Source organism: Excalfactoria chinensis, chromosome Z (assembly GCF_039878825.1).
Source record: "Excalfactoria chinensis isolate bCotChi1 chromosome Z, bCotChi1.hap2, whole genome shotgun sequence".
NCBI classification, from domain to species: Eukaryota; Metazoa; Chordata; class Aves; order Galliformes; family Phasianidae; genus Excalfactoria; species Excalfactoria chinensis.
In genome coordinates this window covers 46,419,641-46,446,232 of record NC_092857.1, presented here as the reverse complement: position 1 = coordinate 46,446,232, position 26,592 = coordinate 46,419,641, and the positions used below count along the sequence as shown (strand labels likewise).

Genomic DNA, 26,592 nt, shown 5'->3' with positions numbered 1-26,592 from the left:
AGAAAAAACAAGTGTGTTTATATTAACAGCTATGGGGATGACCTAACTCTGTTCAGCAAATTCTGTCTGTTCTATATTGGACTTTAGCCTGAGCTTAAATTCAGGCATGGTATTCACACCTGCTCACAAACATTCACACTTTACAGTGCAGGCATGGGCATGAGTGCATGGCACAGTGGCCATCCTGAGCTAGCAGCGGCTTCTACAGCTCTGACCTTCTATAGCTTACAATCTCAGGGACAGATGTGTACTACAGATGTCTTGAGACTGCCAGTGCAGGGTTCAGTCCGTACTTAACTCTAGTCTTTAAAAGAGTTTTAAAATGCTTGCCTACATACTTACAGTGCTTTAGCATTTGCCACCTCACAAGCAGGTATAGGTTATCATGATTTAACTTTTGCAGCTGACTTTTAAGCAGATGCACTGTGCCTGTTATTTTCTGGGCACTGTGGGTATACGGATGCGTAATTATCTTAGTGCCTTGATCTGTGGTAGCTTGTTAAGCCCCGATCTTGATCATGTGAATCCGTACTCTGTTAACAGTTTGAACATTTAGTGGCAGAGAAATGAGCTACAGGACTGAATTAAACTGATTGAAAGTAACGATTGTGTTCTAGGAAGTGCTTCTCTGAGTTCTGGGAACAGTTTAACTAGACCTTGAGCAGCAGTACTTTAATTTGCAGCATGTTTTTAAGCTGATTTTGCTTAGATCAGACAGTGGGTGTTCTTATTGCGAGTTAATTAGAATAACTTAAGCTGAGTTTCTGGTAATTACTACTAAGTTTATGCTAAACTGAATATGTTATAGTGAAATAAGGATCTGTATGAAAACACAGCTTTTCTCGAACCAAGCTGGGTTCGAACACAAATAAGTGTTTCACTTCATTGTCATGTCTCACAACCCAGCTTGGCTCGAGAAAAGCTGTGTTGTGAGACATGACAATGAAGTGAAACACTTATTTCTTAAACCATAAATACTTCATGTTTTAAACTGTCATGTTTCTATGAAAACAAACAGCTCCTGTCCTCTCCTGTCCTCTTTGAAGCATGTGAACATTCTGAAGCTTTGTAAAACATTACAATAGCATACACTGTGTAATTTATGTATATACATGTATTTATACACTGTAAATCATTTACCCTTGGGATTAAGATCTACTGCTGTAGTACTTTACTTGTGATATCGTAATTAAGATTTGAATTCTGTTGTAACAGCTTTCGTCTAACTCCATCCTAGAACATGGGAAGTGACTTCTGTCTGTCTGATGCTAACTACCTTCGATAGTATGCTGCGTGCTCTGCATGGTCTCCGTTACTCTTAGATAATTCCATGCATCGGTGAATACTGGTTCTTATCTGTGCATCTTTTTTTTTCCCACACAGAAAGAGTATTCTTCGATTCTTGGATGCGGAAAGAGACGTTTCAGTGGTCAAAAGCAGCTTCAAGCCAGGAGATGTAATCCATTATGTACTAGACAGACGTCGCACCCTAAATATTTCTCAGGATTTACACAGCCTTCTCCCTGAGGTTTCCCCAATGAAGAATCGCCGATTTAAAACCTGTGCTGTAGTTGGAAATTCTGGCATCCTTCTGGACAGTGGGTGTGGAAAAGAGATAGATACCCATGACTTTGTTATAAGGTGAGTGTTCTTCTGCTTTTGAACGCGCGACCTGCTGTGCTTCTTGGACAGAAGCTGGGAGAAGTGCTTTCATATCACCTACAGATTTCAGGGGTTATCTGAAATTGTAGAACAGTTAATGTGAAACTGTGTTCCTCAGTATGGGTTATTCCAAATTTGAATATGGTCCTGTATTATTTACAAGAGATTTTTATTTATTTTTTTTTTTTTTCTAAAGTGAAAGTAAAGCAAGAAGCACACTTGGTGAGAGGTGAGAGATTTGAGCCACTTATTTTTGCTGTTGCTTCTGTTCCAAACAAAATAATTACTGTTGTGGAGACCAGAGTAGAAAAAATGCAAAATATTTTCTTTTTCAAAACTATTCTTTCTTTCAGTAGTGATGGCCTTATCTTTCTTGAGCCAGTGGTGATGGCCTGTTGTAAATTACTACATTACTTCTGTGCATCATGTGTTAAAATTTCAGTGTGATGTGTTGATGCTGAACCAGATGGCTGCCATTAGGGTAATTGGAAGTCACACATGTAAATCTTTCCATATTGCTTTCGAAGTGTATCCATGCAGTTTGGGAAAAAATGCCAACAGGCTTCACTTTTTATTCATTCATCTGTCAAGTGCCTACAATAGAACACCATTGGCCTTCATAAATCAATAGAAACTATGTAGGAATCATAGCTAGCTTCATCTGAGAGCCTGGCATTATATGGATCTAGAGAAGGTTAGGCAGAAGATAGGTAGGTCACTTTGATTTTTAACAAAAATTTTTAATTGGTTTTCTCTTAGAAGTGTGAAAAGGCGGTGTTAAAATACAATATAGAAATCTTTGTTGTTGCAGGGTTGCAGGTTACTTTTCATTACCTTGAAAAAAAATTTGGCAAAAATCCAAAGGATTGAAAAGAAAGATACTTTTTCAATCCTTAATTCAAAATTGGATGTAAGCATGAAAGTGGTGTTTTATTTGATAGGTATATTAGCAGGGGGCCATTTAAACAATTACACACCACTCTTTCCTTTTTTTCTATTTGTTTTACTAGTATCAAGGTTAGTCTTTGAAGTTAGTATCCTTAATGCAGAAGGAATCCACAAATAAATACCAGCTTTTTGAATAGCTTTTAGCTATGCCATAGTTTTATACTGTCTCATTGGTTAAACGTGATTTATCCAACAGAACTACAGTACAACTAAGATGCTAATTTTTCTAGGGAAAATTCTGTTTTTCATGAAAGCAAACTCAGGAGTGTCATTCAGAAAGTTTCAAGTCAACGAAGTGTGTTCTTTGTTCACATGTTTAATTTAATTGAAGTTACATCCATAGCCTTTTAACAAGTTGAAGAAGCTATGTGGCATAAAGATAAAATTTTTACATCAAAAAGTTACAACTGCTGATCAGTTTTTTTAGGCTGGAAAGACATTTCCTATGGTGTATAAGTAGGTAAAGCAATCTGAATAACAAATAGTCTTCTGGATAAAAGCTCATCTTTGGCCCTGCAGTCTATAGACTGTCTTAATACGGAGAAGTTTTTGGTGTAGAAATCAGACTTTAAAGTTTTCAAAAGTTCACAGATTCTCCATGGTTAACTTAATGTATTGTAATGTGTTGTAGTGTATGTGATGTATGCCATGTGTCTGTTTAAAGTAGAGAATGGAAAATTCCTTTTATTTCAAACTAAAGTCAAAGCATGCTTCAGGGTTATAATTTCCTACATTCCTGTTCTTAAATTAAAAAAAAAAAAAAAAAAAAAAAAAAAGAGTTATACACAATGTATATGATTGCATGATCTAATAACACTAATGCACTTGGTAACCACTCACCTCCGGCTGTTGGGATTCTGGTGTTTGTAGCATGGCAGCCTGTTGCTGTGTTTTCCTTCAGCTCATTTTTCTAGAAGTACTATGTACTAATTCTACTCACTGCCTAGCATTGTTTTGAAAAAGCAGTTAGTGTATGTATATAGAAAATCATGAGTGCAGCTAGGTATGCTGACAGATGAACAAAACTGTTGCAGTATCTCATGATGATGAGTGCATTGTTATCTAAGGACTACAAAAAGTAATTTGTACTGTTGGAGTTAAATTTATGATCCAGGTGGTTTTGATAGTAATGTACGCTCTTTTTCTTTTATGAAATCTAAAACAAAGGTATTTATGTTTGAGAGAGAGTTGTTTCTTAGAACTGGCATTTTAATGGTAGATCCAACACCAATTTTATGATTAAGCTGGTGGTGAAAATCTGTGGAATCGAAAAGGATACAATACCCTAAATTTTAATCTTTCTATTAAGGTGATTTGAAGATCTTGGTAATAACTAGTGAGGACAAAGAATAAGAGAAGATATGCCTTATCAAGAGTAAAGATGTAGTCAATACCTAGCGCTTTGCCAGATGCTGTCAGGTGTATATTAGTTAGTATCTTTGAAAGTCATCCAAAGTTGCTAATAACTGGCCATCTTTCTTTGACACAATCCAGCCTTCTGTTTAACAGTGCCTCTCAAAGAACATTTATCCAACAAAGACACGAGGTAATTAGAATGCTTAAATTTAGAAGGATGTTTAAAAATAGACATCTTTACTAGAGGTAAATAATAAGCATTCTTGCAATCCTACAAATTTTACAAGTAAAACGATGCAGTTTTTCTTTAGGCAAGGGCATAAATAGGAGCCATTCTTGTAAGCAATGTAATATCAGCATAAGCAGATTTACTGTCTTTACTGGACATTTCTAAGTGGTCTGTTTTTTTAGTTACTTGATCACATGGGGACTTCCTTTGTTTTTGTAATGTCAGAAATGAAGAGTCTAGGGACATGTCTTCTGCCAGGATAAAATGGATTAGTACCACAAGTTTAGCAAAGTGATGCTTGCTTTGACAGCAGAAAATGTGACACGTCTAGTTAAAATGGTAAGCAGAGGGGCTCTTCTCTAATAGTAGTAATGATAAAAAACCTATGATGTCTATACTACTACTACACTAATTTCCTGTTTCTCATATCCCTTCTGTTCTTTGTTTGTTTACACCCTAATGATTCTTGCACCTCCAAATCTTTTGTAATGGAAAGCTAAAGCAAAGCACATATTGCTGCCATGCCCAGAAAAGGCTCTGAATCCTTCCCAAATCACTGATTCCATAAAATAAATAAGAATGGAAATATTACGCAATTCATCCAATTGCATTTTTAATGTTCAAATGGTGCAGTTCTGTTTCAGGACCTATTCTTCAGGTGGTGCTCTTTTCAGCTGTTTCTATAGCTGTTGGGTTGGATGCTGTTCACATCTGAGAGTTAAATGTGATACATTTTACTTTCCTTTTGTCTACACTTTTTCCTACTGGAGGTCAGAGACCAGAACTCTGTTAGGTATATTATCTATCTCAAGTGATGTTATTGTAACCTTTGTTCCTGATGTAGCTTCCATGGAAATAAATGCATTACTTTAAGAGTAAACTGCATATGTTGTATCCTCTCTTCATTCTCCCTTTCCTATCTTCTCACCTCTCCTCCCAATCTTTAATGGACTTTATTGTGGAACCTTTTCAAACGTAGGTGCCAACTAGAGTTTTGTAGTTTTTTTGTTAAATAAACTATGGAAATAAGTAGCAAAATCTTGTGGGTTTACTCCAGTTGATACTACTTCTAGACAAATCCCTTTCATTTTAGTTTGTGTATATGGAGAACAGACCTGAAATAGTTAAGACATGTTACATGAAGTTGTTTGACTGCCATAGACCTGCTCTAGCAAGGAGCAACCGTCACAGGATATCAGTTATTTAATTGCTTCTTTTGGATTGAGGTGCACAGTTTATGTATTACAAATCCTTTTACCCAGAATTGTCTGGGTAAACTGAAAATTTTTGCCACTGTCACTAATGGTATTTTAGTGGATGAACCAAGCTCTTGTTTTTCCAGTGCCACTTAACTTTCTTTTCTTGCCTTGTCCAGTCTCATGCTTAGTGAATTTGAGATGGAAAAAGCTTCTAGTCATTTAATAGATTTGCTGTTTGATCCTGTGTTAGGAGAAAGATAATCTGTCCCACTTCCTCCCTGATGTCCTAGTTTTGTGGGCAATTGTGATGTGAGCAGCAGACAATTAGCAGCTCTGTTCAGAAAGAAGGAAAATGACAGACCTTCCAACCATACGGTGGTTATGTGATTTCTCATTTCAGGAACATAGCTGAAATTTCTCTGTGTCTCCTCTAATCTTAATCTGAGAAGACAGTGGTAGTATCTTTTTTTCTTCTGTTTTGTTCCTGAAATTGATAGGAAAAAAACAGTTATAAGTTTGTCAGAAGCATAAGTTTGAGAGTAGTAATTTACTTATATCTTATAACTATTTTATTTGTTTGTTTTTAAGCATTAGCTTTTGTGTGTCAGTACTCATTTTTTGTGCCTTGCTTGGAGCACAACCATTGTGCCAGTAGAGCTGGATGCACAAGAAATTAGATCTGTTGAAAGAGAAGTTGCCAGTTAAACAGACCTTACTTCAAAACAAAACACTTCCTTTGAATGTGTCATCACTAGCTCATTAGACTATTTCCAGCTTTTAAATGTGGCACTCTTTTTTTCCTTCTCTCTCTTCCTTCTTTAGCGTCAAAATGCTTAACAACTGCAGTCTACAAATACACTTCCTCAGTAATTTGGATGGCCTCCCGTAGACGTGAGTAGCCTCTATCTCAGGAGATCCTTGAAGTAGGTCTGATTTCTTGTGGCCGCATTTTCTTTTTGGCTTCACCTAACTTCAGGTGCTGGAAGGGGCTGTGCTTGACCACAGTGTCAGTCAGCCTGTTCTGGGAACAGAACAGAAACATATATTTTCTTATGAAGCTGAACTTGTTCTGTCACTAAGTAGCACCTGTGCCACAATTGCTGGTGGGCCACAGTACTGAATACCTTACATAAGTAATAAAGTTTAACATTTTAACATTGGAGCATTTCCTTGGAGCATTTTTAGAAAATAATAATAAATAATAAAATGAAAGGAAGGAAGTTAATTTCTAATATAAGAGTTGATTTAAGGACCTAAATTTAGAAAACTAATTGATCTGCAATAAGAAATGACCTCTGTAAACTCATATTCACAGAGTTCCAATTTATCCAGGTGCATCTTGAACACTGATAAGCATGGAGATTAACCACCACTTTAAGATATCCATTCTAGATTTGACCACTCTTACAATAAATAATTTTTTCTCATATCCAGTCTGAACCTCCCTTGGTGCTTTGTGCTGCTGTCTCACATTCTATCATAATGAGCCTTGCCTCTCTTTGGTTTAGTCCTAACTCCCTCTCCCAGCTTTATTTTGTCTCATTAGACCAGCTTCTGAACACTTCTACTGTAGAAAAAGTGCTTAGAAGAATTACAAGAACAAGTGAGTAGTCATTATCTGAGTGCAAGGGAAGAAATAAGCAGCATTGGTGTTTACAGCTACTATTGTAATTGACCAGCTTGATTTTCTGTGCTGCATGTAACTATTATTTCCAACCTGTTCTTAACATCCCAATATTGGTAACTTTGTTGTAAAGTTTGTTTACCCAAATCTGATCTGCAGTCCACTTATTTGGACTGTCTAAGGTGAAGGCAACAAAGAAGTACTTTTAGAATGAAAATGTATATATGTGGTGGAAGATATGTTGCAGAAAAATGTTTTGGGGGGCTCAAATTTTAAATAACAGCTGCAAGGTATCAGTAATGCAGCATGTGAGAAAGAGGAAGCTCAGTAAAGATACTCTTCTATTTATTCTAATGGATTTGGTATAGCGGTGGCAACATAGTGAAAAACAAACAAACAAAAAGTTTATTTATTGCATACAGAATCCTAGGTACTTAATGTCAAAGCTGAGGTGCCCCACTCACCTCTCACCTCCTTTTTACTTCTGTGGATGTACGTGGAGTTCTGTGTCTAAATAAGCAGGGAAGGATATTGCATTGCCTGTTTCAAAGTTGTTCAAATAATAGACTTCTTACGTGACTTGACAGAAGACAAGTATAGGAGTCTATGTATAGGATGTTTTCATGGAAGAATCGTGAGAACTGTCAATGGCAGATTATTGATGTCAGCTAGCAAAATTAACTCTAAATTTTCAACAGTTGCTTGAAGCTATGGTAACTCATAAAGATGCATTAGAATTCAAGATAAAACTCAAAAGCACGTAACGGAAGTTATTTACACATACTCAAGTCTGAAGACAAGTACACGGTAGCCAGTTTTATTAGCTTTGAAATGTACTTATCTATAAAGTTTTCTGGAAGTAATCTGGAAATATGTATTACCTTGAAGCAGTTCAGGGTAAATGTTACAATTACCTGAAGTTTTGTACACATGTGGAGACACATCTGAAATAATGATTCCATTAAGTATTTCTTTTCTGAAGAATTACTGTATTTTTTCCAGCTTTGTATCTAAATATAAAAAAAGGTATTGAATATTGACATGTGATTTAATGAGCACTAGAATCATTATTTGCAGGATGTAACCTCTGATAAATAATACTTAGCTTAGCATGAGTAATCATATAAACTGTTGGGCTACAACTAATACGGTGGTTTTTGTTTCTTTAACTGAGCTAGAAATATTGTAGAGCTTGTCTTGTATTTATTTATGTTCTACTAAAATAACAGCAGAGAAGGGGTAACAGCATCTAGTTACTTCTTTGCAAAGAGTCTTACAAAGTTCAGATGCATTTTGTTACTGCATTATTTTAAATGTCAGCACTACTACTTATACATATTTATATACTTGAATTTTTTAAAAGACCAAATGCTGAAAGTTGCTCAGCATTTGAAAAACAAAATGTCTTCCCTGCCTCTAGTCTTATAATAAGTGCCTAATTTGAAACCTTAAAGCTTAGAGCATATGACTAAGATTTGAAAAAAAAAAAAAAACCAAAAACTGCTTTTGGACAACAGAATTGTTACTAAGTACATTTGGGTTGCTTGTTGCTTTCTGAAGTTGTACTTGAAACATCTGAATGTAAAAGTTAAGAATTTATGCTGCTAGATATGTTATGCTTCATACCTTTCTAAAATACAGACATGACGTATATGAGCGATAAAGGAGTTTTAAAATGAAGTATAGGTAGACCTTCTATTTGGTAGGCATGTGTTGACTTTCTGTTGTTAGGTTTTGGGTGACGTTGTGCTGAGATGGTGCTCCCAGGCCGCAAGCACTTCTAAACTGGAAAAATGTTGTAGGCTCTGATTCTGTTGACAAGTAAGAATAAGAACTGTCAAAAGATACAAAGAATTGTGTTAGAACCATTTGGCCTACGTTATTTTTGCACACCTTTCATATAACACACTGGTTTTTAAACAAGGTAAGTTCCTTAAGTTGAACAGAGAGAACAGGATTTGCAATGCCAAACTTTGTCTCATGTTTGTCAGTAATAGATTCTGTCCTTTATATGTAGCTGAGACTATGCCGAAAAACTGCAGGTTATAGGTTTATACACTGATGTTTTTAGAGACATTAGAAATTCTCAAAGCTATTGAAGTAAGTGGGAGAAAATGTATACCCTGAATAAAATTTTCTAAAAGGTATTTCTCTTTGTCTGTAATACATGAAGGAAGTTTGTCAAGCAGATGTGTAAAGTTATAGAAAAATGTAAATCCATTTTCCAGGAAAGTTTACATCTGCTTCCATGTCATGAGAAACTTGGACAACTGAATCCCTTCAGAATATGTAGGGCTTATAGCCTTATGAACATTTATTTCTGAAGATGATTGCAACACTTCACTTGATAATTACAGAATAAAGTGTTGTTCTGGGGGAATTAGTATTGTTATTAAGGCCTAGATCATGGGTGTTAATCTTTATCACCATGCTGAGTTATTTTTATATCACATGAGTATCTGACCATTAGAAGATGCTAAAAGATTAAGCTTAAGTAATAAGTTCATTGTGTCAGAAGATAATTGCAGAACTAGTGGAACGACATTATGCTTGGAATATAATAACATGGAAATGTTTTAAAGGACTTAGGTCTGACATCACTTAGCATCCTTTCACTCAGCTAAAAAGTTTTCCAGATCATGAAAATACTGTGTCAAGGTGCTGCGGTGGTACACACCAACTAGAGATGAATTCACAGAAGATGTTCCGGAGGTGATTTGTCTTAGACAGGTCTAACTCTGAAATCATAGGTAGCTTCTGAAGTACATACACAAGCCTCTTGTTCTGCCCATTGGGAAGGGCTTCCTACTTATGGTGCACATATTTATATGATAGAGTTGAAAATATTTGATGAGTAAAGGCCTGATGAGAGCGACAAAATTACTGCAGGTTGGACAAGGTTTGAGCATAAGACATCTTGGCAGAATGGAAATGTGATTTTTTAAATTTTTTTTTCCAAAGAAGTTTAATTTCAAAATGAAATAAAAATACTAAATTTCAAAACATCTAATCAACTGCAGTGATATTCTAAAACAACAGAAATCTTTTTAACATGAGCTACATTTAATTTGTCAATTGTACTTAAATACTGAACTGAACAAAAAGGCAGTGAGAATATAAATTGCACCTAAATTGGCTGACATGATTTCCTGTAAGTGTGTGAGTTACTGGTAGCAAGAAGATGAGAAATGAGCACTAATGAAAGGTAATAGGTGTTACAAGGCATACTCCAAGCTATGCTTTTTAAAGCATGATGATACTGTTTTCAGATGCACAAAAAAGTCTTTTCTCACTGACCTAGTTGCATTCAATGTTGTGGGTTTCTTTTTTTTAAGTCTGAAAATGTAGGCAAAATGCTATGTACAATCACACTATCACTGGTATTTTTTCCTCATGTCAATTGAAATGGGCTTGCATGTTCATTTTTAGCCTTTCCTTCATGCATACATTTTTCTGAGTTAATGTTTCATATTTATTTTCATTTTTTCCATTAATTTCTTCCTCTTCAGGTGCAATCTAGCTCCCGTGGTGGAGTTTGCTGCAGATGTGGGAAATAAATCTGATTTTATTACCATGAACCCATCAGTTGTACAAAGAGCGTTCGGAGGCTTTCGGAATGAGAGTGACAGAGAAAAATTTGTGCATAGACTATCCATGCTGAATGACAGTGTCCTTTGGATCCCTGCTTTCATGGTCAAAGGCGGAGAGAAGCATGTGGAGTGGGTTAATGCATTAATCCTTAAGAATAAATTGAAAGTGCGAACCGCCTATCCATCACTGAGACTTATTCATGCTGTCAGAGGGTAAGTGTCTGGAAAAGACTGGTCTGTCCTTGGCACAATGAAACTCATAACTAGAATTTCTAGCAGCCAGAAAAAAAGACCTCGTAAATTGTTAAAACGATTAGCATATTTCCCCTATTGTTGTCATGGATTGCATTTATGATGAAATAAGCTTGTTTGGCAATAAATGTCATCCACTCATTTAGCCTACTGTAATGCAAACAATTGAAATGTGATAGCAAAATATCATTTCTGTTCTGCTTTTATATGCAAAGTATTTTTATGCTCATTATATTTGGAAATTGATGAAAAACAGACAGGATTCAAAGAATATTTCTATTCTTAACAAATCAGAGGACAACAAAAGTGCCACTTGTCTTCTTTGGGGCAAGATTATGGAGCAAATATATAAATTTAGGTAACATGTTGGCAGTAGGGAAACAACCATGTAGATAATGAAGTCTGGCAGATGTGAAAGTAATGAGCTCCTTCCCAAAATGCCTAAGATTTTGTAGCAATGTTTCTCCTTTTAAATTCAGCCAAGTGTTTTGTCAGTTCAAGAGTATTGACTAAAAAGTTGCATGTTCACACTTTGTGCAGTGGCTTGGTTTTTTCCAGCCTCATAATCAAACAAAATGCTTAGTTGAAGGCTCCTTTGCAAGTAAGAGTATATAGGGCTATGTATGAAAAACACTCAGAATATTGTAGTGCAATATCTATTTATTATGTGAATTACAACAGTGTGATAATATTTAGCTTCTGTTCCTTGACCTATCCAATTCATGGAGCTTTGGGAGATGTCTTAAAGCTTGCACAGCAATTACTTATCATCTGCCTAAAAAGTTTGCTGTGTTACAGCAGCAGAAGATAGGAGCAGAGGGGATGTTTCATCTGATAGCCTTATGTAGTATGAGAACATGAGAATAAAGCTTAGAAATATGTTGTTCTATGGGGTATTAGAGCTTTTGAGTGTGTTTTTCCTCTTCTGCCATGTCCCAGATAGACTGACTGCTCTGTTCTGAATATGGTATAATTCTGGCACAGAAAGAAATCACTGTCCCTTTTGGGATTTCACTGATTTTTCACTGTGTTGCTTAGTTCTTTGGTGGATAGTTCTTGTATTGTACAGTTACAGTTTAGTTACTTTTGGGCCTTGATTGTGTTGAATTTTTAAGTTTTCAAAGTGCCTATAGCGCATAGATAAGTGCAGTGGGCTTTGCATGTGTGTATAAATCTAAATAAATAAGTTCACTTGCAAATTACAAGCAGCTGTTCTCATTCCCATGTGTCAAGTCTAAGCAAAATTATCATGTATGAATTGTAATTCAGAGCACTGTCTGTCAGTTGCCCATCCTAAGGCCCCTCTAGAGGGCCTGGGTTCCAAGAATTTGTACCTTTGTTGCCTCTCTGAAGTAAAAATAACTTAAACTCTGCCATCACAATTGCTGATTGAAAATTTAGGCTGTACTGTATTTCTGGTTCTACCTATTGGTGTCATCTGATGTGATGACACAAATCCATTGAATCTGTGCTCTAACCACTAGGCCCTCCACTTTCAGGCTTTGTTCTTTTATCAGGTTGTTTTCGCTGCTTTGTTCTTCTTCTGGGAGGTAACTCGATATCATAAAGTATGCTTTAATATTCTTTCTTGTAATTAAAATAAGAACAGAATAAGAAGACAGAAATTAGAAGATAAATTTGTCCTTGATTTCACCCTTGACTTTACATAAAGTGCAATGCATGACATGAATGTGTCTTCATGAGTCAAATTTGGAAGTGATGCAGCTAGCAATAACACATTTGGTATACTCTTTAGATTTTACAGAAGGCAGACTTACAACACCAGTCCATAATAATAAGGGTTGTATTACAACAAGGTTAAATTTAAGGAGTGAGTGTCATCTCCTTATAGATCAGATTAAACCTTTCTAAGATGTGTTTGATTTCTATTTTAAGTGGAATATCATGGCAGTATGAGAGACAAATGAGCAAAAAAAAAAAGTTTTTAAATTGAAGTGTGCTTGAGCTAAAAATTAATATTTTCTGCAACTGAACCAACTGTTAAATCAGTTCACTTTGAACAGTAAGACTTGGGAGAATTTAAGCAAGCTATGAGTGTTAAGTTCAGTTTGAAACTAAAGGGCAGATAACCCCATTGCCATTTAAAGCAGCATGTGCAATTTATTTACATATTTTTAAGTAAAATATTCATAGTACTGTATTCTGTGATGCTCATATCTATTTCTAATCTACAGTAAGCTTATGAAGAGACAGTTCCTAAAACATACTCATCTGAAACAGTCCTTGTTTTATGAATCTGAACCATTTTTGTCTGGTTTTGATAGTTTTGAAGCTTTGTGTTTGCAAGTGTAAGTCTTTGTGACCACACAAAGTAAACAGTGATGACCTGTGGAGGTTTGCACGATGCTGCAAAACAGAAAAGATAAAATAAACACAACCTGAAAACAGCTTTTAGTTGGATGAGAAAACAGGAAATCTACCCACAAGAACTGCGTTAAAGCACTGCAAGGGCTGTGCAGGCTGTTCTTATTAACAGGGTGTTTGAGCACACGCAAATTGAGATTGTAAGGCTTATGTTTATGTCTTTCAGTGTCTTAAGTCATAAGAGGGACATGACGTTTGAGTTATTGGTAAAGGAATGATAAGGAAATATGAATTGCTGGAGTTGTGTTCTGTCGATTGTCTTCCTATACATAAGGAAATGACTTGCATGTATGTTTGCAACTTCTGTTGTGTAGAGTGCAAGTGCTCTCAAATATTTGCATCTTTGTTCCAGTGCAGTGTAATGATCTCTTAATTTACAAATACTTGGAGCAGTCATTGTCCTCTCTTTCTATTCATAACATCCTCAAGTTCCTTTTCACTTTCATGCAAATAAAAATTTGCTTATTTTCCTTCTCTTGTCTTAGAAATACCAAAGCATTCTGGCTTTGAGTGGCCATATTTTGAATTAAATAATAATTGATATGAAAGTAGTTAGGACTACTTTAATTTAGACTTCAGTGATAAGAGAATCACTCAGGAAAGTCAGTATGGTTCAAATAGTGCTTCCTACATTTTTAAACCATCCTAACGTCGTAACTAAAGCACAGTGAGAATTTTATTAAACTGTGCCAAAGACATAATATCAGGAGGATGTACTGAACTAGCATACTTAGTTTGAAAGTATATGCTTATGGAGATGAATAAAAGGTGCAGTTTTATCTTTAATAAGCTAAAATAGTCCCTTAGCTGTTTTTGAAAACTTAACTAGCCATGCTCGTTTTTGTTTCAAGGGCTATACCACATCCTTATAATTCAGCTGGGTGAAATGAGCCTTGTATTTGAAACACATTACACTGAAGCTACAGGTCTGTATAATCCAAAAATATACAACTCTGTACTGCATGTCTGAAAACTGACTATAAAGAGCATATGTCTACTCTAACAGGTTTCAGTTCTGAATTATTTTTTTTTTTCCTTGAAGAACAGATTGCTTGTGTAAATGTAAATTGATATGGAGTTATTTAACCCACCTACAATTTTATGAAAAACACACAAATGTAGTATATTGTGTGCTGAATAATGTAATAACTAATTCTTATAAATTCAGTCTGGTATACTAAGTAGTAATAGAGATCTTTAATGCTGAAGGATGCAGGCTGATGGCCGTAAGGCTTGGAAAGGATTTTCTCTGTTCTTCTTGTATGTATCACACTGCCACATTGTTAAAGCAAATTAGATTCTTCCTTCATTAGTCACTAGAGCATAAGTAATAGTCAGTTTCCAAAGACAGGACAGTAGTTTCCTTGGACTGCTGTTCTAATCCAGTGTCACTAAACTCTGTGTGCTCTTATAAATAATAAAAGCAGTTTTGCTGCAGTCTCTTACATCACTAAGCATCACTAAGAGTCTGTCCTTTTTTTTTTTTTTTTTAAATAAGAGCAATTTTCTGAGCAGTGCTTAGTGTTTGGGAGTTGGTTTTGATCGCATACTAGCATAAAGTCTGTATTCCCAGAACGTTCTGAAAACTTTTTCTGTCCATTCTTGCATGTTTTGGGTCATAAAACGGGTAATGTGGTGTTTAGGAAAGAAATTGCTTTTATATATGTATATTTATATATATACACACACATATACATACACACACACATATATATGTATATGTGTGTGTATATATATATAAAAGCATATATATATAAGCAATTTATATATATATATATTATATATATACATATATAAGCTATACATATATATATATATATATTTGTGGATTCCATGCCTTATTAAACTCAGGTGAATGAGGATTCCATGCCTTATTAAACTCAGGTGAATGATGTCTTCTCCTCTGAAATCTCAGAGGGACTCAGAGTTTTGAGAACAGATTATATAAACACTGTCCAGCATGGCAACTGGTACCTTAACCAGTAGTATGAATATTAAAAGGCTGATGTATACATTTATCTAACTTGAGCAGTTTTATACCAAGATGAATTGGTAGTTCCATGTGATAATTTTTTTGCTTGTTTGTTTGTACTTCAAAAGTTTGTTTATCAAGTTAAAAAATGGGATTTAGAAACTGTTTGGGGGGGCAGTTGCATGATTTCCTTTTGAAGTGTTTCTAAAAGCTTTTTTAATGGAATTTTTAATGTAATTGTGCACACATTATTGACAAAATAATTGAGGTACTTTGTACCAAACTGAGTTCAAGTTGGAGGTAGAATCTATAAATGAGGAGCTTAATTGATTAAAAGGATTCTTTGCTCTCTAATGCCAGTGCTAGGAAGGTTAATTATAAAGTAATTAAGATGAATAAACAGCATTACTTTTTTTTTTTTTCTTTAATTGAATTTAGCAACAAATTTCAGAAACTTTGATTTATTAATAGATTTGAGATTTCATACTGAACACTTTCATTATATAGGATTATTTTTAATGATCTACTCCAGGTGTGTTATACTCTTTGAAGCATGGAGTGTGTCTGTATGATCTAGTTGCAGTAGCAGAGTTCCACTGGAAGCCATGCTGAAGTACAGGGTAGGGAAACAGGAACTGAGCTTACAGGGATCAGAGTCCAGATGCTCTTGTTTATTTCTGGTGGCGGCAGACAACTAAACCTGAAAAGAGGACGAGCAGATGCTTTTTTGCCATTCGTGCTGTCTTTCAGTTCCCCAGGGAAAGCAGGGAGAGCTGCTGAGGCTAGGCACGTTGTTGATGCACTGGAGGCCAGAGTTAACTCTCAGGGCCCACATCTGCTGGTGCATATTGGAAGACTTGGGCTGAAGATGTGGAAACACCCTCACTCCTGCCAACACTGTCCTTTTATCTTCTGTAGCTTTCTGAGAACTTTTTTTTCATGTTTCCTCCCTGTCTCCACAAAACAAAATTCTCACATTTATCTTAACGTGTGAGAATGTTTTCTTGGCTTTTTTCCTTTTGGAGTCATCCCATGAACTATGAGTCACTCAAGAGTGGTAAATCATCGCAACTGCTTCACAGAAGATTCCTTCGGCCTTAGGGGTACGCAACAGCTGTGTGGGCATCCTGTGGGATTAGCTTGGGCTCCACTAACTTCCTCCTTGCTACTGCCTTTACGAGAATGGTATTAGACTTGATCCTACGCTAAACACAGCAGAATTCCCACTGCAATCTCTGTGTTGTGCCTGTGTAAAAAGTATGCCACGTCTATTTATGGGCATTTCAGTGCAGAGTCTTTTTCCCTTTGTTAGTGAAAGCAAACAGCTGTTGTTTGAGTGGAGTGACCTTTTGCACAGCTTCAGCGCATCTCTGGCGTCCTTAACTGTGGGAAATACAGGAGAAGTACTCTGAGAAACTGAAACATGCAGAAATCAAATATTTCTCCAGTAGCTCTCTAATAAAGAAACAATTGCTGTGAGCAGTTGATACTGTAAACAGTTTAGTTCCTTTCTTTACTGCTACCATATTTGTTTCTTACTGCTAAAATATGTTCGTAAAGAAAAGATATTTGGAACTGCATGGATTGCAATCACTGCAGAAATTAAAGAATAAAAAAGAAATCTGACAATAAAAGAACAGATTTAATATAAAATGAGAAAGGCTTCCATCACACCAGAAAAAAAAAATACAGAATATGTGAGGGTAAAATAAATAAATAAATAAAATTTCTCTGCTTTCCAGTGAACTATGCTCCTGTGTTCCATAAATGTGAGTGTACGAATAGTGGTTTTTTGTGTCACAAGTATCCTTCTGGCTTGGTCTAACCTAGTAGTAGAGCTAGCTTTGTCTGTCTTTTTTTTTTTTTTTTTTTTTTTTTTTTTTTTTTTTTTTCCCCAAACAAATGGGACACCAGTCAGTTTGGATTTTCAGTACTTGCATCATGTGAAGTCATTCTTCGTGTCTCAAGATCCTTCCCTAATGTGAGAAGAGCTTGTGGCACTCCTCTTCATGAGGCTGAGACACCACCAAAGCACCCAAACTAATCTCAACCCAGCAGCTGATGGCCAGGGCTGTTGGAGCCCTGCATGCCATGAAAGTTACCAATGAACTTTCATTACCATGAAAGTTACTCCTCTGTTCTTCTGTTTTGGGGAAGTTTAGCAAAGATGAGATGTGATGCCTTCTGAGAGAAATAAGTCTTTCTTCAGTGGGAGAAAATCAAGTTGAAGTAGGGGAGAGCACAAAGGGGAAACAGAACATAGGAGGGCTGCTCTGAAAGTAACACTTCCTATTTTATTATGTTGACTTACAATATCAGAGGCACATATTGGTGATATGAAAGTAGAAGTTGAACCTACCCACCAATATTCTGTTAAATGTTGTTACCATGTGGCAGATGGCAGCAAAGCAGCAGCCTAACAGAATGGCATCTGATGTGCAAGTGCGTATGAAGCAAGGGTGTGTCACTAAGTTCCTCCCTGCGGAAAAAATGACACCCACCGAACATTCATTGATGTTTGATGAACATTTCTGGAAACCAAACAGTGTATATGAGCACAGAAAAAGCTGGACTGTGTGTGAGTGTGGCATGAGAGCTTATGTTTGTAGTTGGCAAAAATGCATGGCCAGTGGTGGTGACTATGTTGAAAGAAGAGTGCTTTGTAGCTGAGAACTTTCTCCAACAAATAATGTTATTGTGCTTTTTGTATCTTTCTAGTTTCCATAGAAATAAATAGGAGACATGACTTTTGAAGAGACCTATGTGTATGCTTTTTATAAATCTATTTTCCATAGTCTAGTCCATTCAGCAAAGTAGAACTTGAAAAGTCAGGTCATGATTGTAGGGAGATAACCTTTATTCTTATTTATTTGTTGACAGTGAAGCTCTGGGTTGTTTCTTGTGTGTTTTCCTTTTGCTGTGGCAACTGCACTGTTCCTGAACATGAGCAATTACTGCACTTAGGAATTGTAAAACTTACTCTCCTAAGGTTGAATTTTAGTGATCAAGCAGATAACAGCAGCAGACTTGGTTATATGAAAAATAGTAAGGAAATCACTTATTTTCAAGTTTTTGAAACTTAGTTTGTGGCTGTTAGCATGACTGTTAGCAACTAAGGAAGGGATAAACTACATATAGTTTATTCATGCACTGTATTTACAAGTTTACATTTGATAGCAATTTTGGTACTGATTTGTTATTTTTCAATTGTTTTATATGCTCTTGCATGTCATCTTTTAATTTCTGCATTTTCAAAAAGTGGGAAAAAAATGTGGAATTAATTAACTCCCATTTGTCTTTATCTTGCTCCTGTAACAATAATTGTTGATGTACAGCAGAAAAGCAAATCAGAAACAGTTTTCATAGACTGTAAAGGGGGTCCACAGAGTCCATAAAGAGCTGTGTTTGGCAGACAGTGCTAATAGGATGGAGAGAAGTTACTCAGTGCTTTTGATGCATGAAGTGAGCTGTCTGTTGATTCTGTATGATACGTGTGTGAATGAGGAAGTCAGGTTTACTTTTATTTCTTTAAAGGAAGGTGAAACTTACAGTTCTGCTATTTTCTGTTTTGTCTGAATTGGTTAGGTAGAGTTTTCAAAAATCTGTGTATTTAACTTTCATCTTAATAAACTTCTGTGATGAGGAGCAGTTATGTAGAGTATCTAGCCAGTAACCTATTTCATCATATGATTAGTTAATTTCTTAAGTAGAGTGAAAATCAGCAAACAGGTATGGTTTTAAAAGCTGTGACTAAAAATGGCCTTCTGATTTTCCTGCATGGATGATTCTGAATTTTTCAGTCAAGTTGGAGAGTTATTATGATGTGATAAATTCTACTAGTTCTAAATGTATTCATCTCTCTTCCAAACTGATTTTTCATCTTAAATAAGAAATAAAAATAGTTAGAAAAAGAAAATTTAGAAGACTTAAGTCTTTTTCTTTTTTGGTCTTCGTTACATATTTTCATAGGGAAAAAAAGAAAAAAAAAAAAAGCAATAGAGAAGATAAAAATGGATACATGTACTTCTGCTGATTCCTTTGCTCTGTGATATACTTCTGGATGTCCCATTGCCTTTAAACAGAGCTAGAAAAGGAACGGTGTATGCCACATTTTTCCGAACTGAAGGTTTTGGAAGAGGAGGCTTTTACTGTAGGTCAAATAATTGGATAGTTTATTAAACTGAATAAGCAGTCCAGTCCTTCAGCAAAGTGATATGCTGGGACAAGTAGTGCCAGTGCATGAATGGGCAGTTTGGGCTGATGTCAGTCATAGCCTGCTGTTTTAGTTAATGTGAGCTTCTTCAAAAAATACTTGGACAGGTTTGTTTGAAGTTCCTGGATTCTTGTTCTTATATGGAGAAAGACTTCAATGCTTCAGGTCAGAGCTAAGTAGAATTTAGGCATTTTAAAGTTAACCAACGTCTGCTTGTGAGGAAATACTCCATCTCTTTTTTAGCAGAGTACTTAGATGGTACACAAAAGACAAAGCACATGTTCCCTCCACTTTGTGAAGTGTACTGCTGGATCTGGCTGGAGTGAATTTAACGTTCTTCACGGTAGCCTTGTGCCAGTTCTGGTGGCTAAATCACTGTTGGTAGGACACCACTGTTTTGGCATCAGGGCCTTCTCCTTGTCTTGCTCTTCCCCCACACTGAGCTGGCTTGGGTGGAGAAGAGGCTGGGAAGAGGCACAGCTGGGATATCTGACCTGAGCTGACCAAACACATGTGCCTACATAAAGCCATGCTAAGCATGAAAAACCTTCAGTACTGAAATATGTTTGTGGATGTCTTTTTGTCTTCCAGAACAGCCACTGCTGAAAGACTGAGTGTCTGAGCCTTTAGACTATGTGTGGAAGGTGCTGAATTATGACCTATGCATAACCAGATTTTTTTTCCATTTCCTTTGCCTAGTAAGCTGTCTTTATCTCAGTGCCTGAGTTATCACACACTTTTGCTCTTCCTGTCATCTCCCCCACCCCACTGGGGAGCAGTGAGCAGCTATGTGGGTGAGTACTTGTGAAATCAAGCAAGACTGAGTTTTTCAGTGGCTGCAAAAGCCTTCTAGTCTGTTTGGTTTGCATCAGGGAATTAAGAGATTTGGTGAGTTACAAGATGGGGAAGTGGGTGAGCATTGTTTATTCAGTATACTTGTGAAATTGAAAGGCAAGGTGGTTAGGTCAGTGCTGTAATGTGAACAGAGTTTTTAAGCACTGAACATGTTTGGAAAGAAAACAGTTGACCAATCGGGTGACAGTTCTGGATTGTGGTTTTTTGGTGTTAGAATTCTGACACACCACAGTTCAGTTAGAAGCTCACCACACAGGGGGTAAGGTTTAAATCTCTTGCCAGTCCCCTTGCCTTTGCCTTGCTGTACACTGTCTTGCGCACCTCCTTCAGCTGATTCCTGGAATCCTGTTCTCAGGTGTCCTGCTGTCCTAATGCTCCTGTACAGACAATGAAGACATGTTTGTTATGTATGGGAGGTTAAGTTGTATGTGAGTTCATATTCACTGAGAGATTGTGTCTGCTGCTCTGAAGTAATGATTTTGAGATTTGTCCTTCAATCTTCAGCAGGTGAATTTATGGGCCACAAAAAAGTTAAGAATATAAATTGTATTTGTAAATGTAAAAATACTTTTATTTTTACATTTCTTTTCAGTATTTCTTTTTTGAGAAAACACTTGATATACCTCAGAAGCATTGCAAACAGTTATTTACATTTCCCATTCTGTTTTTAGTAGGCACAAGTGTAATTGTTTGTGTTCTTTGGAGCGTGTGTTTAGTGAAGTAGTCAAAGAGAATTGACTTAGAGAAAGCTATTGCTAGAGCTTGTATTTCTTTTTAATCTTAGTTGTGCTCTATTAACCAGCAGAGACATACAGGAGAATTTCCAACCAGAATGCGCAATTGTTTTCTCTTACAACTTTCAAACAAAGACATGGAAAAGGATCCTAGAGAAGATCCTACTGAGAATAAGAGCAGCTACTGGTTTCAGAACATCTAGGAGGCTGATGGGGTTTTGTGTTGTTTTGTTGTTGTTGTTTGTTTTCCTGTCTTCAGTATAAAAGAGGGCACAGTTACCAGACGTGCTAGAAGGAGAGGAAGTAGTGGGTATGCTGGAGTCATACTGAAACCAACAGGTGTCATGTCTTAGTCATTAGATAATGTCAGAATCTTTATCTTCAGATGAAGCATGTAGCATGCAGAAGGCCTAAAAGGGTAGTATCCTCCTCTTCATGTTCCAGACAGCTCCTAGAGTCTAAAATTCATCTGCAGAGTTTGCAAACTTTGAATAGTGCATGCTGGCAAGAACTTTCCAGATGAGGCCCTTCTCATGGTTAGTCTGTAAGGGACAAAGAAGAAGATGCAAGAAAGAGAATGTAGACCGTGGCATATTGCTCTTCAAGTCAAGAAGCTTTTAGAAAATAAAACTGAGTGTTCTAGGTGTTTTTGGGGGTGGGTGATTTTTGGTTTTTTGTTTGTTAGTTTTTTGTTGTAGCTTCTACAAAGCTAGTAATCATTTAAAAATCACTAAGGTGAGAGCCCCAAAGGCTGTTAAAGACAGGATCCAGGAAGGAGCACTTCTTTTGATGCTGCAGTGTATTCTCCCTTTTGAACAGTGAGGTATATTTACTGGCAGCAGATGGGAGGCTGGATGGCCACGTGAATCTTCACAGGCGTAGCTGTGAACATTGTTGTAGACTGTGGGGCTGCTGTAAGGGATGGGCGTAAGCTGGTGCCATAAAGAGTGCAGGGCTTGACTTACTGACCCACTGATGACCACTGAGATTTCCACTGCTGGTAAAGGATTTATCTTGAGATTTTTGTAGAGGACATGATGCTCTGTATAGTTTTTTAGAGAGCTGAGGGATGCTTCACACAGGAACAGATCTGAAGGGTCAGTGGAGAGGCTGAGTCAGTTAAGAGGTGAAGTGCATGAATTCTGGTGATGGAGAAGAACTAATTTGAGATTATGCAGTTAGAGGAAAATTTGGCCAAAGCATTTGTAAATCTCAGCTCTGCAATGTTGTTAGTGTTAAACATCTGATTTTTTTTTTTTTTTTTTTTTCCCAACTGAATCCCTTTACAGAGCAGTAGGCTGCTCACTCAAAAGGGTAATGCAGAAGGGGCTGTTTTAAGGCACAGGATTTGCCTGACCGTCTCCTGCTCATCGGACTGCCAAGCTATTTTGGTACCGTGATCATCCTCTGAAGCAGAGGTGAAAAAGAGGAAATCTATCTTTCTGGTTCTGTTTCAATGTATGTAACTTGTTTGTAATGTGTAAAGCAAGTTACAGGCACAAAGTATCTGGGAAATGCGCCAAGAAATAAACACACTTTAATTTCATAATGCAGTTGACTGGCAGTTGAAAAGCCTGACCTCAAGACTGAAGATCTTACTTCAAATTGTTGATAATTATATGGCTGATGATGGCTTAGTAGAGCCACTGGCACTGTACTATGTCTAGAATTAGATTACTGTCTGCTTAACCAGTGCTTTAACCAAGAAAGTGACAAGTACTTTCTTTCTTTTCAAAAATTGTTAACTGTGAATTTCATCCACAAATCTTTATTATTATTATTATTATTATTTAATGTAATTTTACAGTTACCTGCCTGACTGGTTTGTGTTTCATCTTTTTTAACAATACTAATAAAAACAGACATGTAGCTTGCATACCTTATACATGCACTTAAAAACAGATTAAACCCACAGAAAGAAAATAAAATAAATTATAAAAAAGAGAGAGGACACATATGTTTTTTTTTATTTTTATTTTTTCAAATACTGGCCAATCATGACAAAATGTTGGGTTTGGGGCTTGTCTTTTTTTCTTTTTTTTCTTTTTTTTCTTTTTCTTTTTTTTTTTTTTCATAGTTTTCTACACTCGTTTTTGAAATATGTAGTGTAAAAGACAAATTGATGCGGGAAACTGTCATGTTGGCAGATCTGGGAGGACAGCAATGTAAATACAGGAAGTCTTTCTGGAAGAAAATCAAACACTAATCTCCTTGCTCAAAAAGCATGGGAGTTTGTGTTGCAAATAGCTTGGAAAATTAATCAGTGCAATCTGCAGCCTTTCTCATAGTTACCACATGTTAATTTATGACCCTGTGTAGTAGTGACTCAAACCGTTTTTTTCTCAGTCTGTTGCATGTCCTTGTGAAAGCAGTTGGTGGGCTTGGCAGAGCTCTGATCACATTTGATTGCTGATAATTGGCATTATGGTTGGCATTGTTTGCCGTGAAGCTACAGCTTAACAGAATGTGAAAAATGAACATTTGCTCTTTAAATACACTGATTCTTTGGCACAGAATCATAGAATGTCTTGGGTTGGAAGGAATCGCAAGGATCATCCAGCTCCAAACTCCCTGCGACAGTCAGGACTGCCAGCCACTAGCTAAGTAGTAGATTGTCCAGGGTCCCATCCCACTTGGCCTTGAACACCTCCAGGGATGGCACATCCACAGTGTATCTGGGCAACATGTTCTCATACCTACCAGTAAAAACTTTAAATCTTCCCTCCTTTAGTTTAAAACCATTCCCCCTTGTCCTATCACTGTCTACTCATGTTATAAGTTATTTTGCTCCCTTTAAATATTGAAAAGCCACAATGTGGAATCCAGTGTATTGTTTAAAAGTGTTTTTCATATTTTATGGACTTTGTAAGGCAATGTCTCACTTCTCCTGATCTGTATATTAAGTTGCAATGTAAGAAATTATTTCTGTTCAATCATGTTCTTCAAAACAGGCTTTAAAGAATGTTTTTTACCTGTCTGAAGTCTTGTGGAATCTTTATCTTAGGGAGTAACTTCTACCTCCTTATTATATTGAAGTAGTTTACTTTTATTAGTATGATGACTGGTTCTTCTGCTTGATTAATTCATAGCAGCTGTGGGATATATTGTGGTAAAATCAATAGCTTTTATATGTATTTGATTAATCTGCTCTATCTCATTGTACTGTTAAAATCTAAATGCCTGTAATGGGCATTTTATGTAGTAATTTCTAAGAGAGAGACTTCAAATTTTATTGATTAAATCAAGAGGTTGGATTTTCTTCTATATAATTGAGTGTAGTTTAACAAATCATGTAGCACCGCACACGTTGATTTACTGTATCAACTGTGAGCTGATGTTAGTCTTTGACTTCAGGCTTCAAGGGGAGTTGAGAACAAAATGATTTTACGCTATGAGCAAAATGCATCTTGAAGCACTCTAATTTATATTCTAATTTCTCTTCTTTTATATATATATATTTATAGAGAGAGAGAGAGATACGTATGTTTTTGTTTGTTTGTTTTCTTTTATGACCTTAACTAAGAGATAGAAATTTGTTTGCTTATTATTTTTAATTATTGTTTTGCTGCACTGTTTTTTTCCCTTCTGTTAGACATTATTATTGGAATCTAGTTCTTCTTTTTTCTACTTGATATGAATATTTGCTCTCCTGGTTTCTGAAAGGCAGAATTATTAGTGCAAGTTGTACCCCAGTAACATGCTGTTGCAATTTTTCAGAGGAAAGAAATACTAATCAATTTGAAGTTGTAGAATACTTTGATTAAAATATTAAGAATTCTGTATTTAAAACAAACAAACAAAGCAACCTCTTCATGAACGAACTCCCTTGAACTTTCCAAAGTGTTTCAAGGTGAGAGCAGGAGGAAGATATATGTTAGAGCAAGCTGAATGGTTGAGGAAGCAGGGAATTCTGACTGGTGGTGGACAGGTATGTAGATATAATCACAGAACTGCTCAGGTTGGAAAAGACTTTAAGGATCATCAACTCTAGCCGCAACCTAACTGTGCAGGTTGAGAAGTCCCATTCAGGATTTCCTGTGAAAATGCCAGGCAATTGAGCACAATGTGAAGACTAAGGTGTACCACAGATGGAACAAAATGTGGTTCCATCAGCAAAATGTCTGCTTAGACATATTTTAAAAGTTCTGACTGAGAGTTGCTCAGTGAGTATGAAAGTTAAGGGAAGACACATCTTCCCTCAGAGCTGAAAATATGTTATGTGGGTAATGATAGATGAAAGTGAATAAATGATGTGGAAGATCAATGGCTAGCAGGAAAAAATTCTTTTCTACTGCAAATAATAAACAAAACTAACTGTGTCTACTAGATGCTAACAAGGGAATGTGAAACAGATCAGGGCTAAGAACCTGAGGATTCCTAAGACAGATTTTCAGATTTACAAAATAACTTGTTTAAGGAAGTCTTAACAAAACATTACAGGATGTGTATGTGTGCCAGCCAACACAGTAAGGCTATGAGAAGACAGTTATTATAAGTGAATATGAAGAAAATACTGATAAGATGATCCTTCTAGTAGTATCTAGCTAGAAGTCCCTCAAGCCCAGTTTGCTAATAGTATCACTGAATTATAAACTGTTTCATTCTTCAACTTTTTACATTTAAAATGCCCTTCTTGCATTGCTTAGGTTTGGATCTCAATTGTTCAGAAAATAAGAACGTTTCTAGATTATGTTTTGATTCAAAACTGCTATTTCACTCTTACATGCAAGCACACATGCGCACACTTACTTCTTTTTCTGCTTTTTTTTTCCTGTTACTTACTTTGTTTTCCATAGTGACAACCAAAGCATGACAGTAAGATATAGCTGTTGTACTGACATACTTGCATTCTTTACTGATGAGCACCAAACCCAGCTTAGATTTGTCACCTTTTATCATAATCTTATTTCCTGACATACTTAGTCTCAGAGGAGAGAATGATATCTCTTTGATTATAGAGGGGAAAAAATAGATGTTATGTTGCTTTTTTGAGTATAGTAGGCTAGTTTTAGTGAGAGACCTCAAAGAACATTTCAAACATGCTAGTTAAAATCATTAGGAGATTTCTTTGAGACTTTTACTAATGCCCTGACTGCAAAAGGGCTCTCAGTGTGTGTTGCCAGGTGGGAAAAGATCTTTGTATGATGTGGACATCCTATACGCAGCACCAGATTTCCTGTCCCACAGAGCAAATTCAGATTGTCCCCAGTGCTTGTGAATTTCCAATTCCAGGGGAGCAGAAATCCAAATAACATCATACAGAATCATAGAATGGCTTGGGTTGGAAGGTTCTTAAAGATCAAGCAGTTCCGACCCCCTGCTGTGGACAGGTTGTCCAAGGTTGTGTTGATCAGTTGATGACTGAAAACGCCAGTTGAGCCTGCTCTTCTAGAGTGATTGCTTCTGGCTTCGGGATCTCAACAGGAATTTGTTGTTCCTTATCAGCTGCACCACTAAGCATCAGCAAACTTGCTGAGGGTACACTCAGTCCTGCAGCCTGTATTTTCTGTATAGATAGCACTTGTCTAAGATGAACCCAAGGGGAACACCACTCATGAACAGCCTCCACCTGG

General features: G+C 36.4%; 1 protein-coding gene across 1 annotated transcript in view; it reads left to right on the top strand.

The window, feature by feature from the left end:
- Nucleotides 1–26,592, top strand: part of ST8SIA4 (ST8 alpha-N-acetyl-neuraminide alpha-2,8-sialyltransferase 4) — a 48,695-nt gene that overhangs the window by 13,734 nt on the left and 8,369 nt on the right. Inside the window, exons 3-4 of the mRNA XM_072359888.1 lie at nucleotides 1,384–1,641; nucleotides 10,528–10,821. Coding sequence (XP_072215989.1) covers nucleotides 1,384–1,641; nucleotides 10,528–10,821 — 552 coding nt within the window. The remainder of the gene's footprint in view (nucleotides 1–1,383; nucleotides 1,642–10,527; nucleotides 10,822–26,592) is intronic.